Source organism: Meriones unguiculatus, chromosome 1 (genome assembly GCF_030254825.1).
Source record: "Meriones unguiculatus strain TT.TT164.6M chromosome 1, Bangor_MerUng_6.1, whole genome shotgun sequence".
Lineage (NCBI taxonomy): Eukaryota > Metazoa > Chordata > Mammalia > Rodentia > Muridae > Meriones > Meriones unguiculatus.
In genome coordinates this window covers 20,747,697-20,774,848 of record NC_083349.1, presented here as the reverse complement: position 1 = coordinate 20,774,848, position 27,152 = coordinate 20,747,697, and the positions used below count along the sequence as shown (strand labels likewise).

Sequence of the window (27,152 nt, the reverse complement as noted above, 5' to 3'; positions counted from 1 at the left end):
CTGGACACACCTGCAGGGAGAGATCACCGTCATTTCCTGTCCCAGCAGGATCTGTGCCAGCAGCAGGACGGAGGCTCCATGTACCTAGGAGCAAGGTCACCCTGAACAAAAGCCACTTGGCAGGTGCTGTGACAGTTTAGGAATGGACATCTTTAAACAGCCCTGTGCATACAGTTATCCTACACACCAACATCCCTAGGCTGTCCTGGGAGGAGCTTTTTGTGACCCTGCCTGCTCCCCATGCTCCCTTCAAAAAAAAATGAAGCATTTACAGAAAGCTGTTTGGAGTGCCTAGGACATAAGTCAATCACAAGGAAACCAGGTCTGTCTCTGGGCGAACCTCTGGGTGGGTCTGCCTGGTTTGCCCTAGTTTCAACACAGAAGAAACAGTGTCCCTGAAACCTCTGGTGTGGGACAAACTGGGTCAGACCATAGGCCTTCCTGAGGAGAACACTATGCATGTAGGCTGGGATGGGGCAACTGCCATCCGATGTGTAAGAACACAGAAGTTGCCTGTGGCTGCAGAGCTAGGCAGGCTCAGGGCTCAGGAAGCTTGGAAGAGTGGATATGTTGACAGAGATTTTACAGCAAAAGCCTGGGCCCTGGCAGCCCCAGTAAGCCAGACTCAGCCTCTTGTCTACAGCACATAATCTTAAAAAGCAATTATGAAAAGAAGAGAAAGATTTAGTCAATATGACCATGTCCAGAAGAGAAGCAAAGTGGTCTGGTTACCTCCAAGTCCCTCTTCAGGGTCTGGACATGAGGTTCAGGCTTAAGCAGAGAGCAGGAGGAGCGCATAGATACGTGGTCCTGGTCAAGGTGTGGTCCTGCCCGTCACTCACCCATCACTGTCTCAGCTCCAGTCTCTCCTGCAAAGTGGTCTGACAAGTTCTCAGAACTCTGGGAGGTCTCTGGAAGACAAGCTCCCTATGGCTGGCACCAGGCTTCAGCCTTTCTCTTCCCCAGCATGGGACTCCTGGGGCAACTCCAATGCCTTGGGGTCCATTGTTTCAGTAGTCTGGTAGCACAACTAGTCCTAAAAATAGCTCTTCCTGGGGCTGAGAGAGATGTCTCAGCACTTAAGAGGCTCCAAGCACCCACACTGAGAGCTTACAGCCACCTGTAACTCCAGGGAGTCTCCAGCGCCCTCTTCTGGCCTCCACATGTATCTACATGCATGTGGTATACATAAATTCATGCAGATGCACATACAGATAAATAAGAAATAATCTTTAAAATAAATCCTCTCCTATCAAAGATTACAGCAAGCAAGAAATGAGAGTGTGGTCCCATGTGTGTACTCCCATCTCACCCAAAACCCCAGGAGCTGAAGGGCCCACGGGGGCATCTTGGTCAACACTGCTGGGCCTCCCATGGAATCAGGCCTACTCTTGTACACTGGACCAGCATCTCTGTCCCCACAAGACCTGCACAGCCCTTCTTCTCTCAGACACCAGGCCATCTACTGAGACAGTCAGTGGATCTCTAGCTCAGGTTCTCACCTAGGGGGTAGGTTACACCGACAGGACTGTGGAGGGTATTGTAGCCACCCCTCTCCTGCCTTCTCTTTGGTAATCGGAAAACCTGCAGGCTCCAACTGTGAAAACTTTCTCTTCCTCAGAGAGCTGTAACTCGAGGCCTATCCGTGGGCCCTGACTTTTCTCTTTAGAGCCCTCACTATGCTTGACATCCCTCCTAGGAACCTCCTTACCCCCATCGATCCACCCCAGTGTACCCTTTGAGCCCACACCTGAGAACTTTCAGTCATTTGCTTATTTCAGTCCTTTTCTGGAGGCCCTGCTAGGCTGTCCAGGGTAGTTGTGGTTCATTTTTCGCCCTTGTAGAGTATTTGCGTTCCACTGTGTAGACACAGAACGCCTCAAAGACACTGGGCTTCTGTCAAAGACACGGTAGTAAATCAGACTGAAGACAGTAACTGGTACTTTTGGGGTTCGCCAAGGCTTTGGTGAAACATCTTTTTCCTAGTGGGGATCCTGCCTCTGGGATGACAGTGATAACTGAGCAGGCAGCAGCTACCAGAGGCTGGAGTGACTGTAGCAATTTCTTGAAAATAGGAACAGACGGCCTTTTACCCAGATCTTCCTTCCACGAGCAATCTCTTCCTAGCATGGGGTGCCTTGTGGTTGAATCTTATCAGCAGCAGATGTGGGTGTCACTCTGTAACTCAGGCTAGACTCAAATTAATAGCAATCCTGGCTCAGCCTCCTCCCCGGTGCTGGGATTACAGGTGGGAGCCACTCTACCTGGCTAGAATTTCTTTCAAAATTCACTGTGAAGACACTGGTCTCAACAATGTGCTGGAAATTCGTCAGATGAAACGGCCTCAGGGCCTCCCCTCCCCTTCCAGAGCCCAGACACAGAGCGATAGCAGCATCTTCCAGGCATTAGGGGTTCTCTGAAAGAAAGACAATAGCATCTGCTCCCACGAAACCTCACTAGCTTCATTTGCCCCAACTGGAGAGGAAGCCTGGGTTTCAAAGCCAGGCATGGTCTCTCCTCTCCACGGCTGAACCAAAGTTCTCAGGGAAAAAAGCTGCGCCTGTGTTCAGAACTACACAAGGCTGACATACTGTGGCTCTCAACCTTCCTGATGTTGTGACCCGTTAATACAGTTCCTCATGATGTGCTGACCCCCAACCATAAAGTTATTTTGTTGCTACCTCATAACTGTAAACTTGTCACTGTTATGAATTGTGATGTAAAGATCTGATATGCAAGTTATCTTGGGCTATTTTGAGTCCCATAATAGCCATTAACGCCTGGAGTAAACCTTGTGACTCTGTGGTGAAAAGAAACCTCTTGAAAAGAATGTTGTCAGACAACACCGACCGCTTAGAGCGGAGATTTCCTCATGCTCTACTGGCAGAGCTGGTAGGTTGTACAATCTGACCCTTCCAGAAGTTGTTCCTTCTGGCAGAATGAGCCAGTGAGAACACCCACCTCCCCGCCATGACAGGAGTCAGAAGTTACCGTCCGCCTGGGAGGAAGCTTGGCTTCTAGTCATTCAGTCACTAAAAACAAATGCCCGTGGCTAGGCACAGTGACTCACACTCTTAATACCAACACTGAGGAGGCAGAGGCAGGGGGAACTCTCTGAGTTCAAGCCCAGCATGGGCTACATAGCGAGTTCCAGGTGAGCGAGGACTTCACCCACAACTATGCAACTCCTGTTTCTGGCTAGGAAGATTTTTGTATATGTGACAGTCTGCTCACATGAGTCACAGGGTTTCCTGTTTTCAGAGACTAAACAAGGTGTGGCTCCTTTTCCACCTACAAGGCAGTCTTTCCCCACAGCAGGGTGAGGCAAGCAGACAGCACAAAACCATTGACTTTTGCTCACAAGAAACCAGAAATTCACCAATCTCACCTGGCTCGGGTGGCTCTGGTCCCTGCTCAAAAGCTGCTGCACCCTGGTGACAGTCTGGGCGTCTGTGGCCTACCCAAAGTAGGTTTATTCAGGATCAGCTGGCCTTGCTTGGAAACATGTTCCTTCCTTCATAAAGAGGGGGCAAGGGGAGGGAGGGAAGGACGGAGGGAGGGAGAAAGAGATTCTAAGAGACTTAAGTGAAGCAACAGGGACATCCAGGCCCAAACCTGAGAGCCTGAAGCAGTGAAGGCTGCTATGAAGCACAACCCCATCAGAAAGATGGCCCCATCCCTTGAACCAAATCATGAAGTCAGTAGAAAGTAGAACTCACTGGTGTCGCTGCAAGGACAGAGTCTCTGGTGTTGTGGGCCTTCCCCTGATGCTAGGACATTTGGACATTGTGACACAGTTGTGACCTCAGGGCCTCACCCAGGCAGGGCCATCAGCTCCTGCTTAAAATGACCTTGTGGAAGAAGCTTCTGGGTTCACTCTTGTAGTATGAGGTTGTGTGGCCCTCTAGATGTCTGTCCTGCTATAGGACCTCAGAGGGAACTAAGGCCTCCATCTGGAATGACAAGGGACCCAAAAGTCAAAGAGACCTAAACTCCTGAAGAAGTGTGCTCTCAGCCCTGAGCCCTGGGTTGGTGATCCAGGGCATGATGGGAAATCTCAAGGGATGTGCTACATATGGGAATGAACGAGTAGCTCGTAGAGTGCTTGCCTAGCATGCTGAGGCCCTGGTTTCCATCCATACATCTACCTTCATTCCAGCACTTGGAAGGTTGGAAAGTAGAGGCAGGAGCTACATAGCAAATTGGAGGCCAGCCTAAGCTATTATATCTCACAAAAGAGAGAGGGGGCAGAGAGGGAGAGAGAGAGAGAATTGGGACTTGAAACTAACTGGACTTCCTCGGAGGCCCTTCAGTATTGCCTTGGTGAGCCAGGACATGGACACGAGGAGCCAGAATGGACTAGCTGGGGTCCAGAGATTTTATTTGTTTAACTGCCCTGAGGTAGCTCAAGGCACTTTGGAAAATGCCATTATTTCTTGCAGTCCCAAGTGACAATGCCTGCAGTGGATCCTGTCCAAGGTTATGGTTGAAAGAGGCCATAGACAGAGCCAGGACCTCATGGCTGAGTGGACACAGTTGTTAGATAACTTGAAGCCAAGTATGGTGGTTTGAATGAAATGGACCCCATAGGCCCGTAGGGAGTGGCACCATTAGCAGGTGTGGCCTTGTTGGAGGAAGTGCGTCACTAGGGGTGGGCTTTGAGCTTTCAAATGCTCAAGCCAGGCCCAGTGTCACTCCCTCTTCCTGTTGCCTTTGGATACAGATATAAAACTCTCAGCTCCTTCTCCAGCACCATGTCTGCCTGCGTGACACTGTGCTTCCCTCCATGATAACAATGAACTAAACCTCTGAACTGGAAGCCAGGCCCCAATTAAATGTTTTCCTTCGTAAGAGTTGCTGTGGTCTTAGTGTCTCTTCACAGCAATAGAACCCTGAGACACCAAGGCAAGAAACCAGATGGGGACCAGATGGAAGGATTTTCAAAAGAACTTTCTAGACTGTGGTTCACAATTCATAAAGCCATCGCTAGAAGGATGGGTTATCTCTCACCCCCCTCTGCCTTTGAATCACCCTCCAAGGTAACAGTCCAAAGCCATCTTGTCATATCTCACACTGTCTCTGAGGTGTGGGAGTCGCAGTAAGTCCCACACTGAACTGATCCCAGCCTGAACTACCTTGTAAGTCTATGGAAGATGACCCTTTGTGGTTGCCATCTCACCTGAAAACTCAACAGGGACAGGGACCCTGCTTCCAGGGCAGCTCATGTGGGTGGGAAGCCTCTGCCCAGCCTGCTGAGTGCCCACAGGACATAGTGGTGGCTCCCCTCAAACCTCATGGGCCCAGAGACCACAGGCTGAAGTACCATGACCTCCAAGCAGATTTGGATGGAGCCTCCAGGCTCCATCTCGTATTTCTAGTCTACTGGTTACACACATCAGTGCTCTCCTGGGTGGAGAGCCCTTCAGATTACAGGATTGCCTGCAGGGTAGGTCTTAGGGTGCCATCTTGAAGGCTGCTGCTGCTGCAGAGTCCACAGCAAGGAGACACAGGAAGGCCCACTGAGGACAGACTTGCCACTAGGGCCAGCATTCCTTCCAGGAATTGCAGCCTGGTTACCCTTCACTGACTAAGGGAGTAGGATCAGATCAGAACCTCTCAGTTTCTCAAAGTTCTTTCCTGGTTCCCGGCTCCTGTCCTAGCTCAGCTCTGGGAGAGTTCTCAGCCGGCAGTGCTGGAGCCAGGTAGCATGGTTGCAAAACGAAACTGTGGCAAGCACAGCCGAGAGCGTGGGCGTTGAAAGGCATAGGAAAGAGAGGATCTCCATGCCGTGGAGGCGGCACCTGTGGCCTGTGGCCTGTGGCTCACACCTGGCTGCCTGACAGTCTGCCTGGGAAGGCAGAGGCCTGGGTGTCAGAAAACAAAACACAACAAAATTACCCAAACCAACGCCAGAAGCAAGACAGCTTTCTGCTAACCAACTGTGGTTTGTGGAGGAGGCTGGCAGGCTTAAATCAAATCATCTTTTTCTTCATGTGTGTATGGGGGGACAGACAATCCCAGGTACTTGCTGTCTGGTCCACAAGCTTTTGGCTCCCATTTTGATTGACCCGGGATTACAGATGCTGATACTGGTTTTGGACTCAGGACTCAGGTCCTCAAGCTTGCCTAGAAAGTATGTCAGCTGCTTAACCTTAAGGTCACCAATTCCCTGGCCAGCCAGGGCGCCCCAGCAACCCGCTTATATATTGTCTCCCCAGCTCATACCACCACACCCAGCTTTTCTCTGTGGATTCTGAAAATCAGTACTAATGGCTGCATAGCAAGCCCTTTACCAACTGAGCCATCTCCCCAGCCCTCAAAAGCAATTCTTTTTAAACTATTTCAAATGGTCCAGGCATGGTTGCACAGGCCTGTAATCCCAGCACTCGGGGAAGCAGAGGCAGAGGCAGGCAGATCCCTGTGAGTTCGAGGCTAGCCCAGTCTACAAAGTGAATCCAGGACAGCCAAGGCTACACAGAGAAACCCTGTCTCAGAAAACACACACACACACAACCAGGGCTGAAGAAACAGCTCAGCAGTTAAGAGGAGTGGCCCCTCTTCCAGAGGGCTAGGGTTCAGTTCCCAGCGCCCACCTAGCAGCTCACAACCATCTTATACCTCCAGTTTCAGGGGATCCATTTCCGTCTTCCGGCCTCTAGGCACCAGACAGTTACTCAGTGCACTTACATATTGGCAAAACACTCAAACATAAAATAAAAAAAATAAGTAAATGTAAAACAACTTTTAAAAACATTTTTAACCCAGAAGCCGGGCAAGCATGGGGGTACAAATCTGTAACCCCAGGACTTAGGGGCTGAGGTGAGAGGATTGCCACAGGTTCTAGGTCAACCCTGAATACATGGGAAACTTTACCTTAAAAACAAAAAACCATAAAACATAAAATTGAAAACAATGTATTATTAACAATGATGGCTCCTGTTCTGTGGGACAGAGCTCAAAACAAATGGCCCTCTGGGAGGATTACCTACACCCTGGCCCAGGTCTCCTGGTCCATCTCTTGCAGTGTGGCTGGAATGCAGACACCCACTTTTAAACCCAGTCTCAGCTCCTCGCCAGGCACATTGTTCAGGGCAAGTTACTTCAATTCCCTCATCCCCTAGACTCATTTGGCTGAATCCCCCAATGTTCTCACGTAAGGTACCTGTAACCAAGGGCTCTCTCAGGGACACAGGTGTGTTGCACTGACTGTGAAGTTAGGTTTTGAGGGCCGGTTGGAAAACAGGTTTGGGGTGTCTTGGAGACACCAGGGTAGAGCTTGTTTCTATCTCAAAAGACCCAGGACAAGTGACCCTTCCGGCCACTCTGAAGCCCATGGCTTCCAACACTTAATCTGTCTAGGTCTGTCTGATGCCTGATGAGGTGAGCAGGCTGTCGGGGCAGCTCCACCCAGAGCACAGTTCAGCTGGCCCCACCTTGGAAGGCCCATGAAAAGCCTGGGTTGAGGCTGCATTGAGAACCGTGGCTGGCGAGTGGCAGAGGCTGACCCAGTCTACGGTCCTGGGCTCTCTTGCTTACTCTTGTCTTGACTCCAGAGAGGAAAGAGTGGACTTCATCTGCTGGCGGCAGGATGGGACAGACAGGCCCACGGGCCCACAGTCACCGAATGCGATGTCTGAGTGCACTACGCTCCAAAGCCCAAACTACTGGGCTCCCAGGCTAACACAAACTAGAACCAGAGCCAACTGACAAGCTCTACCAACACGGGAACCCAGGCCTCTTAGCAAATGAGCTTGAAAGTCTGCCTCCAGCAATACAGGAAGACTGGCACACTGATCTTCAGCACGTGCACAAATGAGGGTGCTGAGGCCAACAGAGGGTCACCTATGTAAGCTATATAGCCTTCAGAAGGCAGAGGCAGAGTTCACATGTGAACAGTGGGACCTGGAATGAGTTTACGGCCACCACACCCCAGTCTCCTCCAAAGGACTTTGTTCAAGGGAGAAGTGAAAGTGCCGCTGTGCAGCCAATAGAGATGCCTAAAACCCCTCGTGTCCACATTCTCAGACACACCGGACAGAACACCCAGTCGGGCTAGCAGGATCCACGGCTCTCTCCAGGAGCAGCTGTCAGTGTTCAACCAGCTCTAACCAGAAGCAGACCAGTTGTGCCTGGGCTGTGGGCACCACTCACCTCTCCTTCATCTTCAGTTCTCCAGAAACTAGAGGAGTCCAGGCCCAGACGCATAGCTTCTCCGTTTGTTTGGGGACACTGGCTTCCTGTCACTGGCAGATGGAATGGGCTCACTTCCAACAAGCAAATGATCCAGCCAAGCTCTGGACTAATGGAGGAATTATGGAGGGCTGGGCACAGTTCACCCCAATGCCAAGTAGGATATGAAGCTTTGATAGCAGCCTATGCACTGGTTCTAACACTTCCTGGGGTTCCATCTATACCATACAACACCCCTCACTCCCACTCCCACCCCAAGCCCTGGCACTGGTCAGGCCCATTCAGGAGACAGCACAGTGTGACCCATTTAACAAGGCAGATTTAATAAAAACAATCATCTCCAAGGCTAAGAGGATCCTATCTAGTTTTACAGAATACCCTGAGTTTGGGGGTGGGCAGTGTCCCTAATAAGAATGGCCCACCTCCCCACCACCGGAATCCCGGTTAGGAAGGTGTGGCTGAGGCCACTGGCTGGTGATACATTTCTCAGTTGTCTGAGCGAGTCTGTTTACCTCAGAACCAAGTGTCAGGGGTAAACAAGAAGCACCAGGTTAGCCAGGGGCTAGGCAGTGGGCAGCGGCTCTGGATATCCCAGACCCCTGCCTGGCATTCCTGGGGTGAAAACAAGAACCTAAACAAAAGCCTTTGTTCTGAATGGCCCACGAGCCCTCTGCTGGCCAAGCAACACTGCACATGCCACAGACAAAAATGGGGACCAGCCCACCATGGCAGAACAAGAAGGGAAAAACATGGCAGAACATTTGTCTCCAGTTTACCAGAGTGCCCAATCCTGGGAGACATCTGGTAAGCCTAAGCCATCTGCACAGAACAGATGGTGGGCTCCCAACAGAGACAGACTTGAAAGTCCTCTGCCCTCAGGATGTTAAACAGAGAAAACAAGTCATTCCGCTGGGGGCTCAATGTGAACTCCACTCTCTAGCTGCTGCCAGCTGGACACTGTGGGGCACCAGGCTCTCCATTCAACAGATGATCAAACTGAGGCCCATGCATGGGAAAGGTGGGATGCCATGTGTGCCACTCCACGCAATCAACAGAGCCTCCCTATGCTTCCCAGGATGGCCCTCAGAAGATTCCCGGCACCAGGCGGTAGGGCACGGCGGCTGTGTAGCGCTCCCAGTCACAGCCATACTTGTTGGCACAGCGGTGTTCATCACGGAGGCAACGGTGGATGAGCAGGATAGTCATGTAGATGATGTAGAAGTAGGGAAGGAGGTGGCCGCCGCCACAAGCCAGGCAGTAGGCGAGGCTGCCCATCAGGTCACCGGTATAGTTGAAATGACGAGCCACACCCCAGAAGCCCGAAACCAACAGCTTGCTGTGGTGCTTCTGCCCATCGGCTGATGTGTAAGAGCATTCGATGGCCTTGGGCTTCTTGCCCCAAATGAGGCAACGCCCATCTGTCCTGCGGAACAGGTCCTTCTGATGGTTGGTCATTCGGAAGATGTAGTAACCAACCAGGCCGAGCAGCAGGATGCCCAAGGCGTGGGGGGTGGAAAGCTGCACAGGGTGGTACACCAAGTAGAGGCCCTGTGGGAAGAGGAGGCAAGGGGAGAAAGGTGAAGGGTGGCCCCATTGCAGAGCAGAGTGGGCATCAGTGACGGCTAAGAAAACCCTGGCCCAGCCCCAGACACACATCACATTGGTTTCCTTTCCTGTGGAGTAAGATCCATGAGGCCAGGCATGGAGGCACACATCTGTAACCCCAGCACTCACTACAAGTTCAGGACCTGCTTGAATGATTTACTGAAATTTCATCTGACCTCGTGTCAAAAGATAAAAAGAGAGGGAGCAAGAGGTGGCTCAGTGATAGAGCAGCTGGTTAGTAAGCACGGGGTCCAGGGTTCAACTCCAAGGACTGGCAAGCAGAGGGAGAGATAGGGAGGGGAAAGGAGGAGGAGGGAGGGGAGAGGCAAGCAGGAGGAAAACTGGCTGAATACACTCAGGCCCCTGAACACTCTCCCTGATTACAGGCTGGACCACTTTGTGAGCCAGTTGACTGACTGCGCTCTGCAGCTGCTTCCTCTTCTATGTGCCATGAAGATAGCCATGTTTGCATCATAAGATCTAAAAACTGATGCTGGATCACCAGCGGGTGGAGCTGGTAAATCATATACTGTTATGCAAAAGTAAACCACGTAGCACATGAAAAGATAATCTGAATGTACAGTGATGACAGCTGATTTTATTTATCAACTTAGGTAGACCACAGTACATATATATGGCCAACCGCAAATGTGGGGATGAGACTAACATTTGTTTGTTTGGTTGGTCGGTTTTTTGTTTTGTTTTTTTCAAGACAGGGTTTCTCTGTGTAGCCTTGGCTGTCCTGGACTCACATTGTAGACCAGGCTGACCTCGAACTCACAGAGAGCTGCCTGCCTCTGCCTCCTCAAAGAGTGCTGGGATTATAGGCATGTACCACTGCGCCCAGCCTGTGTGCACTTATTTGTGTGTGCATGCATGTGCACCTGAGCACTCTCGAAGCAACCAGAAAAAAAAAAAAGTGTTGGCTGTCTGCCTTTGTCACTCTTCACCCACTCCTTTGGGGCTGGGGCTCGTCCTGAACCCGGGGCTCAAGTTTTCTTGGCTAGGTTAGAAGCTAAGAAGGCTGTCTGTGTTAGGGTTACAGGCATGCATGGGGCTTCCCAGTTTGTTCTCTGGGTGTTGGGATCTGAACTCGGCCCTCCTCTTGGTATAGCACATACTCTTTTTGTTTCTGTTTTTTTTTTTTTTAAGACAGGGTTTTTCTGTGTAGCCGTCACTCTGTAGACCAGGCTGTCCTCGAACTCAGAGAGAGATCCATCTGCTTCTCTTTGCCCCCACAAGAACTGGAGTTAAAGGTGTGCGCCACACTTTTCTCCGAAGCACACACTCTTAAAACCCCTGAGGTTATCTCTCCAGCTGAGATTAACATTTAGATAAGCCCTGAGTAAAGCAGATAATACCCACAGTGTGGGCGCGCCTGTTCTCTTACACTAAGACCAACCTCCCTTGGGAAAAGGGAGTGTTGCCTGGAGGCAGTCTTCTACCAGAACTCCAACAGCACTCCTGTCTGGGCTCTCAGGCCCCCACTGAAAGCTTGGGACCTACCAAACCCCACTACCATCCCCTTCCTGCTGATTTCTGCTTGAGAGACCCCAAATACAAATACAGAATGAAGAGTATGTCTGTATACATACATTGCATAGCCACACAGCTGTGCCTCGGGACACAAAGGCCAGGTTTCAGGATGCCCTCCATGTGAGACAGACATATAGACAGGCGTGATGACTGTTTATAATTCCAGCATCCAGGCTGAGGCAGGAGGATCACAAGTTGAAGGCCAGCCTTGCTGCAAGGTGAATGCCAGCCAGCCCTCCAAGCCGTATGTGGAATGACTTTGCTGAGCCGTGGCCATGTTTATGTTAAGGAAGGCAAGGCTGGGCTATGCCTGGTGTGTTAAATGCGCTTTCTCCTTTTGGTACTTTCAGTGTAGGATGGATGGAGTGGGAACCAAATCCCATGATGGGTCAAGGATATCTGTGATACAAGCTTTCCCCTCTTGGGAGAAGACACTGGTCCAGTGATCCCCAAGGACTAACACCCTGGCAAGCCCAGCATGTGTGTCTGCTCAAGGTCATCCAGGAGCAACTGGAGACCACATAGCCAGTGCCCATGAGGCTGGTCACTGTGTCCCACCACCCTTGCTCCTCACCTGCAGCGTGTAGAGATAGGGCAGCCACACGCAATCTCCCCAGCCCAGGTACCACCCAAAGTGGTCATGGCAGATGTCAATGGTCTTCAGGTACCAGGTTTCATTCCAGAAGAAGTCCACCACATAGATGGCCTGCAAGACGGAGCCAACACTGTCAGCACCACAGGCCCATGCAGAGGAGGGATGGGGGACGGGCAGTTGGAACGCTAAGTAACTTAAGTTACTGTGAGGCTGGGAACATTAGAGAGCTGGGGAGGGGGGCTACTGTCCATCAGAAGGAAGGGCTCCCAGCTGTAGCTCCCACAGGTGACATGAGCTGTGGAGCTCAGAGCAGACATGACTCAGGATGGAAGGGCTCAAAGACCGTCTCTGGAAAGTTGGCCCTGAGCACCATGGTAGACACCAACATAGACATCCACAGGGAAAATGTCCCAGCTTTGGCCCATCAGCTACCCCTCAGCACCATGTTACATAGATGTCACTGTGCCAGCCTCCGGAGAGACAAGGCAGATACCATGCAATCTGGCCTGGTCCAAGGAGCACACCCTTACGTACACACACGAGGGAGGTGTCCAAGGAGACTAAGGTCCATTCACAGAGATGGGCAAAAGCAAAGACCCTGCTTGTCGCTTCTCACCTCAAGGAAACCTACATGGGACCATAAGCTGTGACTAAGGCTGGGATATAGCAAGAGAATCTTCCAGAGACTTCTGACTCATCACCATGGTGTTAGCCACAGTTGCATAAGGCAAAGATTGAGCACCCTGCCTGAGGAGGTCCCTTATAAAAAGGGAGTGCACTTAGCACAGGCATGCTGGGATTTGCCTATAACACCTACACACAGTCCCAGCTTACTGAGCCTTGGCTGTGTCAGGAAGCCGGCCTGCGGAGCCTGGACCCCAGTGCTCTGTGAAAAAGCAGGTCTCTTCTCCATCCATCTCTATGCCCTAGCACAGAAGCAGCTTCCAGAGGATCACAGAGAAGACTCTTCCCAGAGGCCATGGTCCTGGCATATCACTGGCTCCTCAGGTCCACAGGTCTGAATGACCACAGCTGGTATGAGGCAGGGACTTCACCCATCCAGTCCTGTCCCCACAGTCTGGCCCCACCCCTGCACGCATTCAGCCAGCCTGAGCTGTGCCCATGGCCTCCTCATCTATAGTCACTCTCCCTTGGCACCCTGCAGTCCTGCTGGACCCACCAGACACATGCCACATCCCAGCATCACCCGGCATTTTCTCTCACTACTTTGTTGGTGTTATCACGGGGTTTTTCTTTTCTTTTGCACATGTGTGTGTGTGGTACATGTGTGTGGGCACATAAACGTGGGTGCATGTGTATATATGTGTGAGTGCATATAGAGGCCATAGGTTGAAGCCTTTCGCCTTATTCACTAAGGCAAGGATTCTCAATCAAATGTAGAACTCAATGATACGGCTAGTCTCGATGGTCATCCTGCTCCTGCTCTAGGGATCATCTACCTGCCTCTGCCTTCTGAGGCTACCATTGCACCATGCCCACCCACCACTTACACGGGTTCTGGGAATCCGAGCTTTGGCCTTCATGCTTTCAGGGCAAGCACTTTCACCACAGAACCATCCATCTCCCTAGTCTTATTGTTGTTCTCAAAATAGAGCCTCACCCCACAGTGCACGCTGCTCTCAAATGCAGCATGTAACTCCCAGATAGTCCTGAACTCACAACAATCCTGCTCCAGCCTCCTGATTGATAACTGCTTTTAACAGAAGGTTGGAAACCTCCAAAAGGGCTTCCATGTTGGTCCCACCTGGCCACAAGCTTCCTAATTCTGTCTGCTCAGGACACAGGACCTTCCTCAGTGTCTCAACTTCTCCCTCTGTGCAGACTACAAAGGCCTCTCCTTGTGTCTGTAGCTTGCCTGCTACCTCTCTTCTCTAGCTGGTTACAAAGGTCCATGAAACTCTCAGATCCCATCTGAGTGCAGTACGTAAGGGTGTACTCCTTGGACCAGGCCAGACTGCATGGTATCTGCCTTGTCCCTCCGAAGGCTGGCACAGTGACATCTATGTAGCAGTAGATTTTCAGAATGCGCTCACTGTGACCTGGGAGGCCCAGCTCTGAATAAGATGGCATGCTGGGAACTCTCCCAGAGTCCAGCAGGTGTGGTGGTCCACCCTCCCTTGCTGCAAGCACACTAAGTTACCTGCAAGACGTTGACCAAAATCATGGAGTTGGTCACATGCCCATAAAGCTCCTGCTGCTTGGCAGCAAAAGACAGGTTGATAAGGGTCCAGGCCACAATCCCCGGGCGTCCATTGAAGAAAAGCTTGAAATCAAACCACTCTCCGATACGGGGGTTGAACTCAATGCCCATCATATAGTTGTAGAAGAAATTGCCTGTGAATTTGCTTAAAAACATCAACAGAAGACACATTAAGAATTTGTTTCAGAACAGCCAAGTGTGGTAGCTTAGCCTTTGATCCCAGCCCTCGGGAGACAGAGACAGGCAGATTACTGTGAGTTTGAGACCAGCCTGGCCTACAGAGGCTACAGAGAAACCCTGTCTCAAAAAAAAAAAAAAAAAAAAAAAAAAAACACTTGTTTCAGATATGCATGTGGGTAAAATACATGTGCACCATGTGTGTGCAATGCCGTCAGAGGCCAGAGGAGGGAATTGGAACCCCTGGATCTGGAGTTACAGACAGTTGTGAGCTGCTATGTGAGTGCTAGGAATTGAACCCAGGTCCTCTCCAAGAGCAGCCAGTTCTCTTAACCAATAAGCCATATCCCCCACCCTCCAAAGGCACATTAAATCAACTAGCATATCTTGCCACAGATGGCTCATCTAGCTTTGTGGACACCAATGTTCAGGTGCTGGCAAGTGAAGGAAGCAGCCTGGCTGCAGCTGTGACCATAAAGTGTCCATGCAAGAGAAAGCACAGCAGCCCTGCCCTCAGACCCATATCTGCGTTCATTCTCACTCAGAGTACACTGTGATCAGCAGAGACATAAAACACAGGGACACTTGGATTAAGTGGCACGTGTCCCGTGCTCACAGCCTAAGCTCCAGGGCCCATGTTTCTCCCTATTCCACAGGTTCAGTGACCACTCATGGTCTTGGTCACTTGACCCCACAGCAGACATTTATCCCACATTGGGGTAGAGAATTAGCTGAGATATCCTTCCTAGGTATAGCCTTCTGTGCATGCAGAGGTATTATTGCTAGCTAGGTTCTCCCGCCTAGTTCCGACGGTCAGGCTAAATAGAAAGAACCAAACGTAACGTCTACAAAAGCAGCAACAGCTCTGGGAGCCTCAAAAGGCAGCAGGGCAGTCATCTGCAGCACAGGGTAGCACAAGCCACACAGCATCCTCACCTGAGGCTGGTTCCCCAAAGCTAAAACCAGCAGCCAATGTTCCATTTTCACCTGCGTCCGAAGTCAAAATTAAGAACTCGAGAAGAGCTCGCCAATTATCTGTTAATGGGTGGGCAGATGGATGGATGGGTATACAGTAGGTAGATGGATGGGTAAGTAGAGAGATGAGTGCATGGGTGGGGGTGGGTAGATAGATGGGTGGATAGGTAGATGGATGGGTAGATGGGTAGCAGGTAGGTAGATGGATAAGTGGACGGATGGGTGTATGGCAGGTGGATGGATGTATGGATGGATAGATGGATGGGTTGGTGGATGGTTGATGAATGTGTAGAGAGATGTATGGGTGGGCATGTGGTGGGTGAACGGATGATTACATCAGTGGATGGTGAGTGGCTATGTAGGTGGATGAGTAGACAGAGTTAAGGGAAATGGGTGGGTGGATAGAAGAATGAGTAGATGATGGATATATGGGTGGGCAAATAGGTAGATGGACAGAGAGGTGGATGGGGAGAAGGATGAGTAAACAAATGGATAAGTGGGTGGATGGATGGATGGATGGATGTATTGCCAGATGAGTAGATGGGTAGATAAGTAAATGGCTGGGTAGGCAGATAGGATGATCTGGACAGTTGGCCTCCAACCCCAAGATTCCACGAGAATGCTGTGAGCAAGCAGCTCTCCTGGAAAAGCAGCTATGGTAAAGCTGATAAGATAACAGGATTCTTTACTAAGACTGTTTCACAAGAAATAATCCAAAGAAAAAGGCAGTATCTACCTCCTCCTCAGCCAGAAGTTGTCCTTCTGGTTTAACTGCTCCCATGGCAGCCTTGGCTACCTCTGGCAGTTCTTCCTAAAGCAAGAAAATCCAAGCATCCAAAAGGCTGATCCCAAATCTCAAGGTTTCCCAATGTTCTATGCCAGGGAGCAGACGGCCCTGGGTATCCACTCTAAACTCAACCAGCTCCTAAGGAACTTACCAGTCTTTGGCACTGGTCGGGAACAGGTAGCCCTTGATCATTGCGAATGTGGACACAAGATAGCCCAGAATGTTGGCACACCATAGCAGTGGGATCCAGTTGTCAAAGATGATGGTAGGGGAGAACCAGGAGAGGAGGTAAGCGTTCACAAACCAGAGGAGGTGGGTAATGAGCCAGGCTTGCAGCCCATTTACCTCATACTTGTTGACAACCCCTGCAGAGGGAGAATCAAACAGAGCACGCTCGTTGGATCACCTAAGTTGAATCGGCGTGGGAGGGCAGCTCCAGAATACAGAGCGGCCTGGCCAGGCACCTACCAACTCAGGGCAAAAGTTACCTGCTGGAGTTATGGCACCTTCCTGGATGCCTCCAACGTAGCCTGGCAGAAATCTGTGGCAGACGTCAGGAAGCCAGGAGTAAAGCAACACCTGAAACAGAATTTTAAGCGGAAAGATCTACAGAGTGAGCACCAGGACAGCCAGGAGCTGTCTCAAAAAAAAAAAAAAAAAAGAAAAAGAAATCATTGAGATGGGTGCTGGAGAGATGACTCAGTGTTTAAGAGCACTAGCTGCTCTTCCAGGGGACCCAGGTTCAAGTCCCAGCACCCACAGGGCATCTCACAATTGTAACTCCAGAGTTCTGACGTTTTCATACTGATATACATGCAGGCAAAATATCAGTGCACAAAAAAATCAAAACAAATAATGATTTCAGAGCCTGTCTTTTAAAGAAATAATAAAAGCATTGAGATGTGACCACATCCCATGAAGCCCACCCTTTCAACATCACGGTTCAGTCATGTAACAGGTTCACAAGACCAGGCAACTATCACCGCAGTCTGATCCTAGAACACTACCGAACCCTATGATGGAAAAGAGAGCACTTGACGGTAAGAGCAATCGCTGCTCCTCCAGAGGACATGGGTTCAGTTCTCAGCACCAGCACCCACATGGTGGCTCACAACTGTTTGTAACTCCAGTTCCAGGGGATTGTAAGCCCTCTTCTGGCCTCCACTGGGCACTGTAAGCTCACAGTGCCTATACATATGTGTAGAAAAAAACACTCACACACATAAAATAAATAAATCATCAAAAAAAATTTTTTTAAAGTCAGGCAGTGGTGGCACACACCTTTAATCCCAGCATTCAGGAGGCAGAGGCCAATGGATCTCTGTGAATTCGAGGCCAGCCTGGTCTATAAAGTGAGCTCTAAGACAGTCAAGGCTACACAAAGAAATCCTGTCTTGAAATATGTTCCCACCGCCCCACCGCCCTTATTTTTTTTTTTTTTTTATTTAAAAAGGGGGAAGCCCTATTCCCATAGTCAACCACTTCTCATCCTTCTCCCACAGTCCCTGGCAGCCACCAATCTTCCCGGCCTGTGAATTTCACATAAATGGAATTGCTCCAGTTGGTCTTGGCATCTTCTGCTTGGTAGCCATTTCCAACACTGGCCCACCTGCCCCACAGCTCATCCTTTCTACAGTCTAAGGGCATTCTATTTATGCACAGACAATGTGCTGCTGATCCTGTCCTCTACTGCACAGCTGGGCTGTTCCCGTGCCTTAGCTATCATGACTCATGCTATCCTTCTCAGCCAGAGGACCAGGGTAATGAAAAGGAGGTGGACCCTGGAGGACAAAACTTTGGACCCTGGGAGAGACAAGCATCAATGCAAAATTCTGCCTGGGAAAAAACAAGGTGACCTGATTCCCGTGTGGTTCCCTAACCTGTCCTGGCTATAGACTTACATCATGTCCAACATCTAACCTGTGAAGGTTGATTCTCCCTGGTAACGTCCTAGTTTTCAGGCTGAGAGGTTGTATCACAGGCAAAGACACCCCTGATCAGGACTATCTGGCAACCTGCAGAAGCCATAGAGTCTAGGACACCGCCTCCCAGGGGTTACTGTGAAAAAGATTCTAACTGTGTATAGGGACACCCTCAGGAACTGTATGCTCTCCCATGCAATCACCGCCCAGTAGGGCATGCTGCTGAGCTACAGCCAGGTGCTGGAAACCAAGAAGGATTCAATGTGACACAGAGATGCTTCCTGAGACTGTTGCATCCTGAGAATGTGAGGTCACTCTGAGTCAGAAGTCTGCATCCCAGACAAGACCCTGGCAGCGGGACCCCTTCCCCATCCACCGCGCCCAGCCCCAAGGCAGAGGACTGACCTGGAAGCTGACCCACAAGGTGTACAGTAGGGCAGCTTTAGCTGTCACAGGTGGTGTCTTGGCCCAGATGTCTGCCAGACTAATATGGCCTGTAGCCATGTCCAGCACAGGAGCGATCAGCGAGCAGCTGTACTGGTCACATGCCATGATGAAGTAGTACACAATAAATGGTGCGAACAGCAGCAAGAAGATAACGCTGGCCAGGGAGAACCAGTCCACTTCCCTGAGAGAAGGACAGGACAGTCACCACGAAGCCTCCCGTTCTCAAAGCCCACAGGGGGCTTACAAACTCCCTTCTGTCCCTTGGACAGAAATGTCCACTCCCATCCCTCAAGCCCCACGCAAGACTCTGAGATTCCCTTTTGTCTGTCTGAGGCCATGCTGGGGTACCCAAGACACTCCTTCTGTAGTGAGAATTTGGGTTTCTTAAAAAAAAAAAAAAAAAAAAAAAACTTATGAGAATATGTGTGGGATCTCAGGCTGCTTCAGATTGTCCACAGCAGCTAACTATAATGTGTCTCGGGCTCTGGTAGGGGCATGATTTTGCCAGCTGAGGAGAGTTTACGTTTGGAATTCTGGGAACTTTTCAGGGGGGATAAATGCCAGAGCCCCAAGAGGGGCTGCGAGTGCTCCAAAGAAGAAGGTGTCTGCTGCTTCCTCCCCTTCGGTCATAAGAAAAGAGCAAAGAGATAAGAAAAAGAGGTTGGAAATATCCTGACTACGAAGATTGGACTTGCCACCTAGGAACCCAATAGCCCTAGTAAAAAGGAAGTAGTCTAAGGAGAACTATGCCGGACCCTTTGCCCCCTAATCTTCTTTCTCTCCTACTTAACATTGGGAGGTGGGAGGGATTAGGGTGGAATAAAGGTTGGAAGGGAGGTAGAGATATAAGAACCCAATAAAACAGACCAAAATATAGGCCAACATCCTTTCACCCCTCTGAGACTTTCTTCTGTCCCTTGAGCCCCACAGTGTTCTCTGACATGCTCTCCAATTCCCCCCAGGCCACATGGGGGTCTCCAAGGTGCCCTCCCAAGTGTGGGACTTTCCTTCACACCAGTTAGAACCTGGTGGGAAAGGGTATCAGTTCAGACATCCCTCCAGACAAGGCAGGTCACTCATGCTGCTCCTGTGTCACAGATAGGTGTCCTATCTGTGACCACCAACAAAAAACCCAGAGACCAGAACATGAGTGCAGAGGGTTCCTCACAACCCTCAAGGCCAGTAGCTCCCAGAGTTCTCACCCAGGGAGGACACTTACCACACAAAGGACTCACATTGCTCAATGGCAGAGAGAGAACATGACACCAAGCCAGGGCTCCTGGGTTGGCGGCAGGGCTCCAGATGACCCTTAGGCCATCTGGATGGCCCGGAGTCCTGGCAGGGTAAGACGGAGGAAGAGTCCCACACCTACCTTCAGTTGACAAGTTGCATAAAAAAAAAAAAAAAAAAAAATCTGAAAATAGCGAGTTACCTTCAGGCCATGAGTATAGGGTTCTTATAAATCTCCTCCTTAAGATATCTCAGGAGATATACACATACATTTCTCAATACAAAAAAGCAGCAGCAGAAGTCAGAAATGAGACCGTTTTTAGCACCAAGCACTTCAGACAAAGGACAGCTTGCCCAAAATGGTTTCTAGGCTCTTCTTTCCAATTTTTTATTTTGTGGAATGGGAAACAGCTTACCTTTCATTTGTCTTTAAAATAATAATTTATTTTCTATGTCCATAACATCCCTGAGGCTGAGACCTTTGAGAGTCCACTTTACCCTCCAGCTAGTAAAACAGGTGAGCTCCTTACCAGGCGCGGCCCCATTGGCCTTGAGCTTCAGCATTGCCATTGGGACTCTTGGATTTGGGAAGGTTGTGCTGGGATTTCGAAGACATCAGGTCCTGAGGAAAAGAGAGAGGCTCAGATCCTCCCAGAAAACTAGAGCCTGCCAGGACTCAAGTACTGACTTTGTAGCCTTCTCAGCACCTGATCAGCCATGACAGATTCCAGAAAGGGAAAAGAACAGGTTTAGGTTCCTTCCTAAGCCTGCACTTCTTCCCATTGGCCTTCCCACCTCTGACCTTGCTCAGTATTTAATATCCTTCCCAACCGTGACAGAGGCAGACACTTGCTCCCTGCTCCTCCAGACCTCAGGAACCTGCACCTTATTTTTATATGGCTTTCAGCCTTCCTGGTAGCACCCACTACTTCCTCTGCTCTGAGCAAGTTCACCAATGTTCTTGTCCGGTCCCCTTCTCAGCAGACTGTGGCCAGCTAATGGCAAGTGGTTTCCCTCCAGGGTGACCTGTTCCTTTAGCTTCTGAATACCCCTGCTCACTGTGTGGGCATGTTTTGTTTGTGCACTGCCCATCTCCCGTAAGTAGAAGGCAGCTCCCTATTCATCCCTCCACCACTAGGACCTAGAATGGTACCTCTGGGGACACTTCATAGATAAGCTCTTCAGGCGTCTCCCCTACCCCAACACTTCCCCCTCCACCTCCAAAACAAAACAAGCTTGTAAAATTTTTAGACATCAGAGATTTTAAAATGATACCTTTAAATTTCTGAGGAGAGGGGCAGTGAAGAAGGCTCAGTAAAGTATTCACTGTGCAAGCATGAGGACCTGCAATTCCCAGCACCAATGTTTAAAAAAAGAAAGCCAGGTTCAGCAGCACAAGCCTTGCAATCCCAGGGATACAAAGGAAGCAGGCAAGAGCACCCCTGGAGCTGTCTGGCAAGCAGCCTAGCCAACTCAGCCAGCTGCAAGTTTAGCAAGAGATGCTATGTCAAAAGCTAGGATGCAGAGCCAGTGAAGAGGGTGCGATATCCCACACACTCACACACATGTTCGTCATCAGTGAAACCAGGATTAAGGTTTAAGGATTAAGCAGGGCTGGCAGAATTGCTCAACAGGTTAGGACACCTGCCACCAAATCTGACAACCTGAGTTGGATCCCTGAGACTACATGGCAGAGAAAAAGCAATTCCAAAAGTTGTCTTCTGACCTCCACTCACATACTCCATGCTGTATGTTCGCCCTCCCACATACATAACATACACAAAATACACAAAAAGTATACACAGAGAATGAAAGGGGGCGAGGGAGAGAGCTCTGCCTCTAAGAGGCCTTTGCTTTCCAGCACTTCTAGCCTCAGAACCCGTGCTGCCTGGATATATCAGCCTGCTTCTGACAGCCCCAACCCCCAGAAGCAGTCACATTGCTTCTTGCCCAGCAGCACACACACTACACTTGGTGAATGGCCCCATTTGCAGTCCCATACAACTGCCAAAGGTTCTGCCATCTCCCCAATCTCTGGTGCCTACATGCATCACAATAAACCCTCTGCCTCGTGCTCACATACCTTCCAAGAGGCTCAGCAGAGGGATTGACATTTGTCTTGCCCTGATTCATAGATAAGGATATAAATCTTGGCACCAACACTGCTTTTCTGATAATCTAACAAGCTAGAAAATTGTAAAAGCCAGTGAGGGGAGAACCTCCGACCTAAATACAGAATGTACATCTTTCTGGGAGTTTCTGGAGTCAGGGTCTTATTCTATAGCCTAGATTGGCCTTGAACTCACAGCCATCTTCCCGTCTCTGCCTCCCGTTGCTGAGATTACAGGTGTGATCCACCGCACCTGGCAAAAACATACATCATCCAGGATGAAAAAATAAAAAGACAAGGGCCAGCAAGATGGCTCAGTGGGTATAGACGCTTTTTGCTGAGGCAGACAACCTGGGTTCAATCCCTGAGACCCACGTGGTGGAGGAAGCGAACCAACTCTTACAAGCTGTCCTCTGACCTCTATGGCATACTTCCCCCTCCCAAAACAGTGATTAAAATAAAAACAAGTGGGGCTGGTCCTCTGGCCTAGCTGGTACCAACTCTGGTTGGTAGAGTTGGACGAGCCCTAGCATGCACATAGTCCCGGGTTCAATCCCCCACACTGCATAAACTGGGTGTGGTGGTGCACACCTGAAATCCCAGTACTTGGGAGGTGGAGGCAGGAGGATCAGGAGTTCAAGATCATGCTGAACTACACAGAAGGTTCAAGGCCAGCTTGGTCTACATGAGACTCGGGGGGTGGGGGGGGAGGAATACAAAAGTAATTATTTTAAATGTATTTATAAATCACGTACCTGGTCACACCTCTCACAGGCATCAAACTCTGTGAAAAAATGTATATACAACCAGAGGGGACAGCTGGGTAGAGGGGATCCCCTTCTACACTTCAGCTCACACAACACATGTGATGGTACACTGATTTCCTCATTTAGGGGTTGCTATTTTGAGATTTTTTTTAATTTTTTATTTTCTGTAATTTATTTATTTTTATGTAGGTACATTGGTGTTTTGCCTGCATGTGTCTAGGTGAGGGTATCGGATCCCCTGGAATAGGAGTTACAGACAGTTGTGAGCCGTCGAGTGGGTGCTGGGAATTGAACCTGGGTCTTCTGGAAGAGCAGCCAGTGCTCTCTGCCACCAAGACACCTTTCCAGCCAATTCTTTAGCTTTTAAAACAGTGCCTCACTTCCACTGCCTATTCTCACAGGCACTGTGATCAATATACTCACCTTTTACCACTGGACCAGAGGTTTCACAACAGAATGAAGTTTTCTTTCTCAGAAGTGTCTCTTGAAATGTCCAGGCTCAGAAGTCACCCAGGGTCTGTTCAGTCCTTGTCCAAATGCTGAGCCACACCCTGCCACAGAGGCCACAAAAACACCAGAGTCACCCAGGGAGCCGAAATGTCAAGGTCAAAGGCACACGAGAATCCACGAGTATGTATCAAGGCCACTGCTGACATCAGGAAGGGACGAGAGCTCAGGATCTGGGGTACATACACAACAGAGTCCATCTGGGGTGACTGAGCCATGTCGGCAGGAGCATGGAGGGCTGCACTGGGGTGAATGGATGGAAATCTTTAGAGAGGCTCGGGAATGCTAGACACAGCACAGGCAGATATTAACAGATTTTCCTAGGATGCTGACAGCTGTACCTGCACGTGTAAAACCATTCTCACACTCCTCGGGGCCATCACTCACCAGGAAGCTGGTACCTGACCACGGAACATACTAGAAGCCACTGAGAATACAAGAGAATGGTGGAAATGGATGGGGAGTGAGAAGCATGCCCACCTGCATGAGCCAATAGCAACTGATCCTGGGAAATACTTGGGGCTGTGGCAGCAGGCAGAGATGCCAGAACTTCCCGAAATGTTCTGCATAGACATGCAAACTTGTGTCATACCCACTGACAATTGCCAGGGAAATCAGATGCTCTGTTACCCAGCGCTAGAGAGCTGGCTCTGCGAACAGACGTCAGCAGGGAAGAGCCCTTCCTGTGTCACGGAAGAACCTCGAAGATGAGGGGTTCTACTTGGGCTCTGTGGGAGCGTTACAAACTGGCATGTTGGGGGTGTCCTCATTTTTCCCAAAGGAAGAGCCTCTGTGGTCAAGTGGCATCTGCAAGTTCACTGTGCCACACCACTTTCTCCAGGTCAGATGAGGCTGGCTTCTGGGGTGACCCATGACTAGTGAGCTCCGCACGTGGGCCCCTCTGATGCTCTCAGCACAGAACTTTGGTCTGACTTATCTTGAAAGCTTGGGGTCCCTGTGGAGGAACAGCAGCACTTCCTGAAGCCCCAGAAATAAGCACAAGCACAAAGAGGGAGGAAAGGATCCCTGAATCTTTGGAATAATCCCTGTTTCTAATCAAAGCCACAAAGCTTCTCAAAAGTTCCAAAATATACATCAGATGAGAAGCAAAAAGTGTTTTCTCCTCTCTCAGGTCCACCCCAGGCCTCGTTACCATTTCAGATTGTTCCACAGATTATCATTACCACATCTACTTGTCCCTTTCCGTCCAAAAGTTGTTTATCAAATTCTTTGGCAACAGGGCTTTAGCATACCCTACAAGGTCACCTCTTCCTGGCATGCAGACCCACTATGCCTATTGGCTGCTTTGGGGTTTTTTTTGTTTTGCTTTGAGGAGCAATTTCCAGAAGATTCTATCAGAAGTAGCTCAAAAAATAAATAAATTAAAGATGCTCGGTTTTTTTAATTCTTCCTCTGAAAACCATCCTGATCTTTTTTTTTTTGGGGGGGGGCCAGGAGGTTCTCCACAACCTGGGAGGCCAGATATGCCTAGAGCTTCCCAAGATGCTCACGTCAGTGGGTAACCCATCTATCTCCTGAGAGAACAGAATCGTTCAGATCCTACCGAAGAGATTTGCCAGGCTGTATGTGCCCTGTGGTATGGAGGCTGTGCCAAGGAGCAAGTCTACACTTGGCCCTCCATACATTCGAAGGTTTCCCAGAGAGTTGGGCTCACATCCCTCTCCTATCCACAGGCCCCAGCTAAGCAAAGCAAGGTCCACCTACAGTACCTGCTCACAGGTGCACCTGACAATCTGGACAAAGCATTCTCCCATCCCCTCTCCAACCCGGCCCGGCCCGGCCCACAGGCCCTTTCCCTAAGCACACACCTCCCCACACTCGAGCACACAGCCCCCTCTCTCACGCACACGCCCCCGATCTGCACATTGGTCCCTTAACCTGCGCACACATCCCTAAGTCAGCACATTTGTCTACCAATCTACCCCAAACCTGTGCAAATGCGCACGCCCTAATATACATAAACACTAGTCTCACCTGCACATCCCTCTCCATCTCACACACTGCCTCCTTCCCCGAATACTCAACCCCATCTGCACACACGGTCCCCTCGCCTGCACTCCCGACGCTTTCCACAAACCCCGTCAGTGCGCACCGTCCCTCTCCCGCAGCTCTGGCCTCATCTGTGTACACCAACCCTCACCTGCGCTCAAGGTCCAGACATTAGAACCGCTCTCTCCAGCCCCGCCCCAAGTGTCTGCCTGAAGCACCGGCTCAGATGACGTGATGTCACCCACGACCAATCTGAAGTGGACTTTGAGAGCAGCGTCCTGCGATTGGTGAAGGCGGTGAGCTGACTTGGAGCCCCACCAGGCCCGCCAGTCGGCGGCTGCGGCGGGCTCGAGATTGACAGCAGGGCCGGCCCCGCCCCGCCCACGCCTCTAGGGTCTCGGGTCTGACCCGGCTCAAGTGGGAGGAAGGATGCAAATGTGGACTCCGCCGCGCAGGCTCCGAGCCAGCCTCCCTCGCACCTCGGTTTACCTTGCCGCAGAGCCCCTACCTGAAGGAGCGTCTCGTGCACGGAATAGCTGATGCTGCCGAGGCCGCGGTGGACCCAAGGAAGGGACAGCTAGCGGAAGGGTGCAGGCGGCTGTGGCCCGAGCTAAACAGCCAAACGCAACACCTGGTGGCCAGGACTCAGTCACACCTTCGTGCGGCTGAAGGTACTTGGCGAAAGTCCAGCCTACATTCAAACCAACTGAGCCTTAACGCAGCAGCCGTGAACAGTTTCACTCTTCTCATTTCTTTCCTCCCCACCTCCTGACATTAGTTACTTGCAGTCCCCCTCTCCTGGCGACAGTCTCCTCTGCAGCCACAACAAAACAAACTGGAAACGGAAGTGACTTCAGCACTATTAGCCACTGTCCACGTGCCGGCCCCAGCTGCCCAATAATATTCTTTATTACTATTTTTTCTTTTCAAAACCCCAGTACCGAGTCAAGGTACACGTTTGAATAGAATAGTAGGGTATACAGAATATAGGGTCGGGACTGGAGAGATGGCTCAGCAGTTAAGAGTACTGCTCTTCCAAAGGACCGGGGTTCAATCCCAAGCACCTACATCAGTAATTCCAGTTCTAAGGCAACCAGCGGCCTTGACAGACAGACACATGTATACATACATGGTCACCCCTGGAACTGGAGTTGTGAGCTGTCACATGGGTGCTGGGAATCAAACCTGGATCCTCTTGCATGAGCAGCCAGTGCTTTTAACCCCTGAGCCATCTCTTCTGCCCCCAGCTTTCTCTTGATTAACAAGAAAATGAGTGAAGTGTTCCAGACTGGTAAATACAGCGTTCCCAAGCAACCTTTGACCCTGGTGACTTAGCAATCATGGAGGACACTCGGGACATTGCTTACTGCTTGGTACAGAGAGTTGACTTGATTTCAGCATTCCTTCAGCCTTATTATTAAACTATTATTTATCATTTGATAGTTTCTATCAAGAATTCAGCTCTTTTAACTTTTCAAATTTTAAAAAAATTTCTGCTGGGCAGTGATGGCACATGCCTTTAATCCCAGCACTCAGGAGGCAAAGACAGGTGGAGCTCAGTGAGTTTGAGGCCAGCCTGGTCTACAGAGCAGAGTTCCAGGACAGACAAAGCTATACAGAGAAACACTGTCTCAAAAAACCAGGGGAAAAATATTTACATGGTACAGTGGTTCTCAACCTTCCTAATGCCGGGACCCTGTAATACGGTTCCTTGTGGTATAGTGACCTCTGTTAGGTCCAAGGTTTGGGGACAAAGGCAAGATGATCTAGGCTGATCCCTCTCCCTTCTCTTTTGAGTAAGGTTTGTTAGTGTAACTTTGTGGTTTTCCTTGGCTACCGACTACCAGGAACCCTTCCCCCTCAGAGCTGTAACACTTACCCACAGGCCCTTCTTTTGAAAGATGTCCAAGGCTCCAAGAATTCTTTCTTAGCACAGCCTGAGGGTCTGGATTGGCTTTTGTCTGAAGGAGGAGATGAAGTCTGAACCCCCGGATCTGAGGAAAAATGGGTGAGGAGGAACCAGGCCTGGAGAAGCGCATCTACCTTGGTTGGAGTTACCTAATGCATGAGGGG

General features: G+C 50.2%; 1 protein-coding gene across 6 annotated transcripts; it reads right to left on the bottom strand.

The window, feature by feature from the left end:
• Window positions 1-8,492: 8,492 nt before the first annotated feature.
• On the bottom strand, window positions 8,493-25,894 carry Dhcr7 (7-dehydrocholesterol reductase). Of its 6 annotated transcripts, none has more exons than XM_060383226.1 (10): window positions 25,588-25,894; window positions 22,986-23,113; window positions 21,992-22,048; window positions 20,216-20,307; window positions 18,414-18,636; window positions 16,575-16,665; window positions 16,238-16,451; window positions 14,088-14,292; window positions 11,906-12,037; window positions 8,493-9,738 (listed from the first exon to the last, which is right to left on the bottom strand). In XM_060383226.1, the coding sequence occupies exons 3-10, from the start codon at window positions 21,995-21,997 to the stop codon at window positions 9,274-9,276; spliced, it is 1,428 nt and encodes a 475-aa protein (XP_060239209.1). In that variant the 5' UTR covers window positions 21,998-22,048; window positions 22,986-23,113; window positions 25,588-25,894; the 3' UTR covers window positions 8,493-9,273. The 6 variants fall into 6 exon arrangements, with proteins under 6 accessions (XP_060239209.1, XP_060239207.1, XP_060239218.1 ...); XM_060383224.1 differs by lacking the exon at window positions 25,588-25,894 and adding an exon at window positions 25,231-25,346; XM_060383235.1 differs by lacking the exon at window positions 25,588-25,894 and adding an exon at window positions 25,183-25,231.
• Window positions 25,895-27,152: the final 1,258 nt, after the last annotated feature.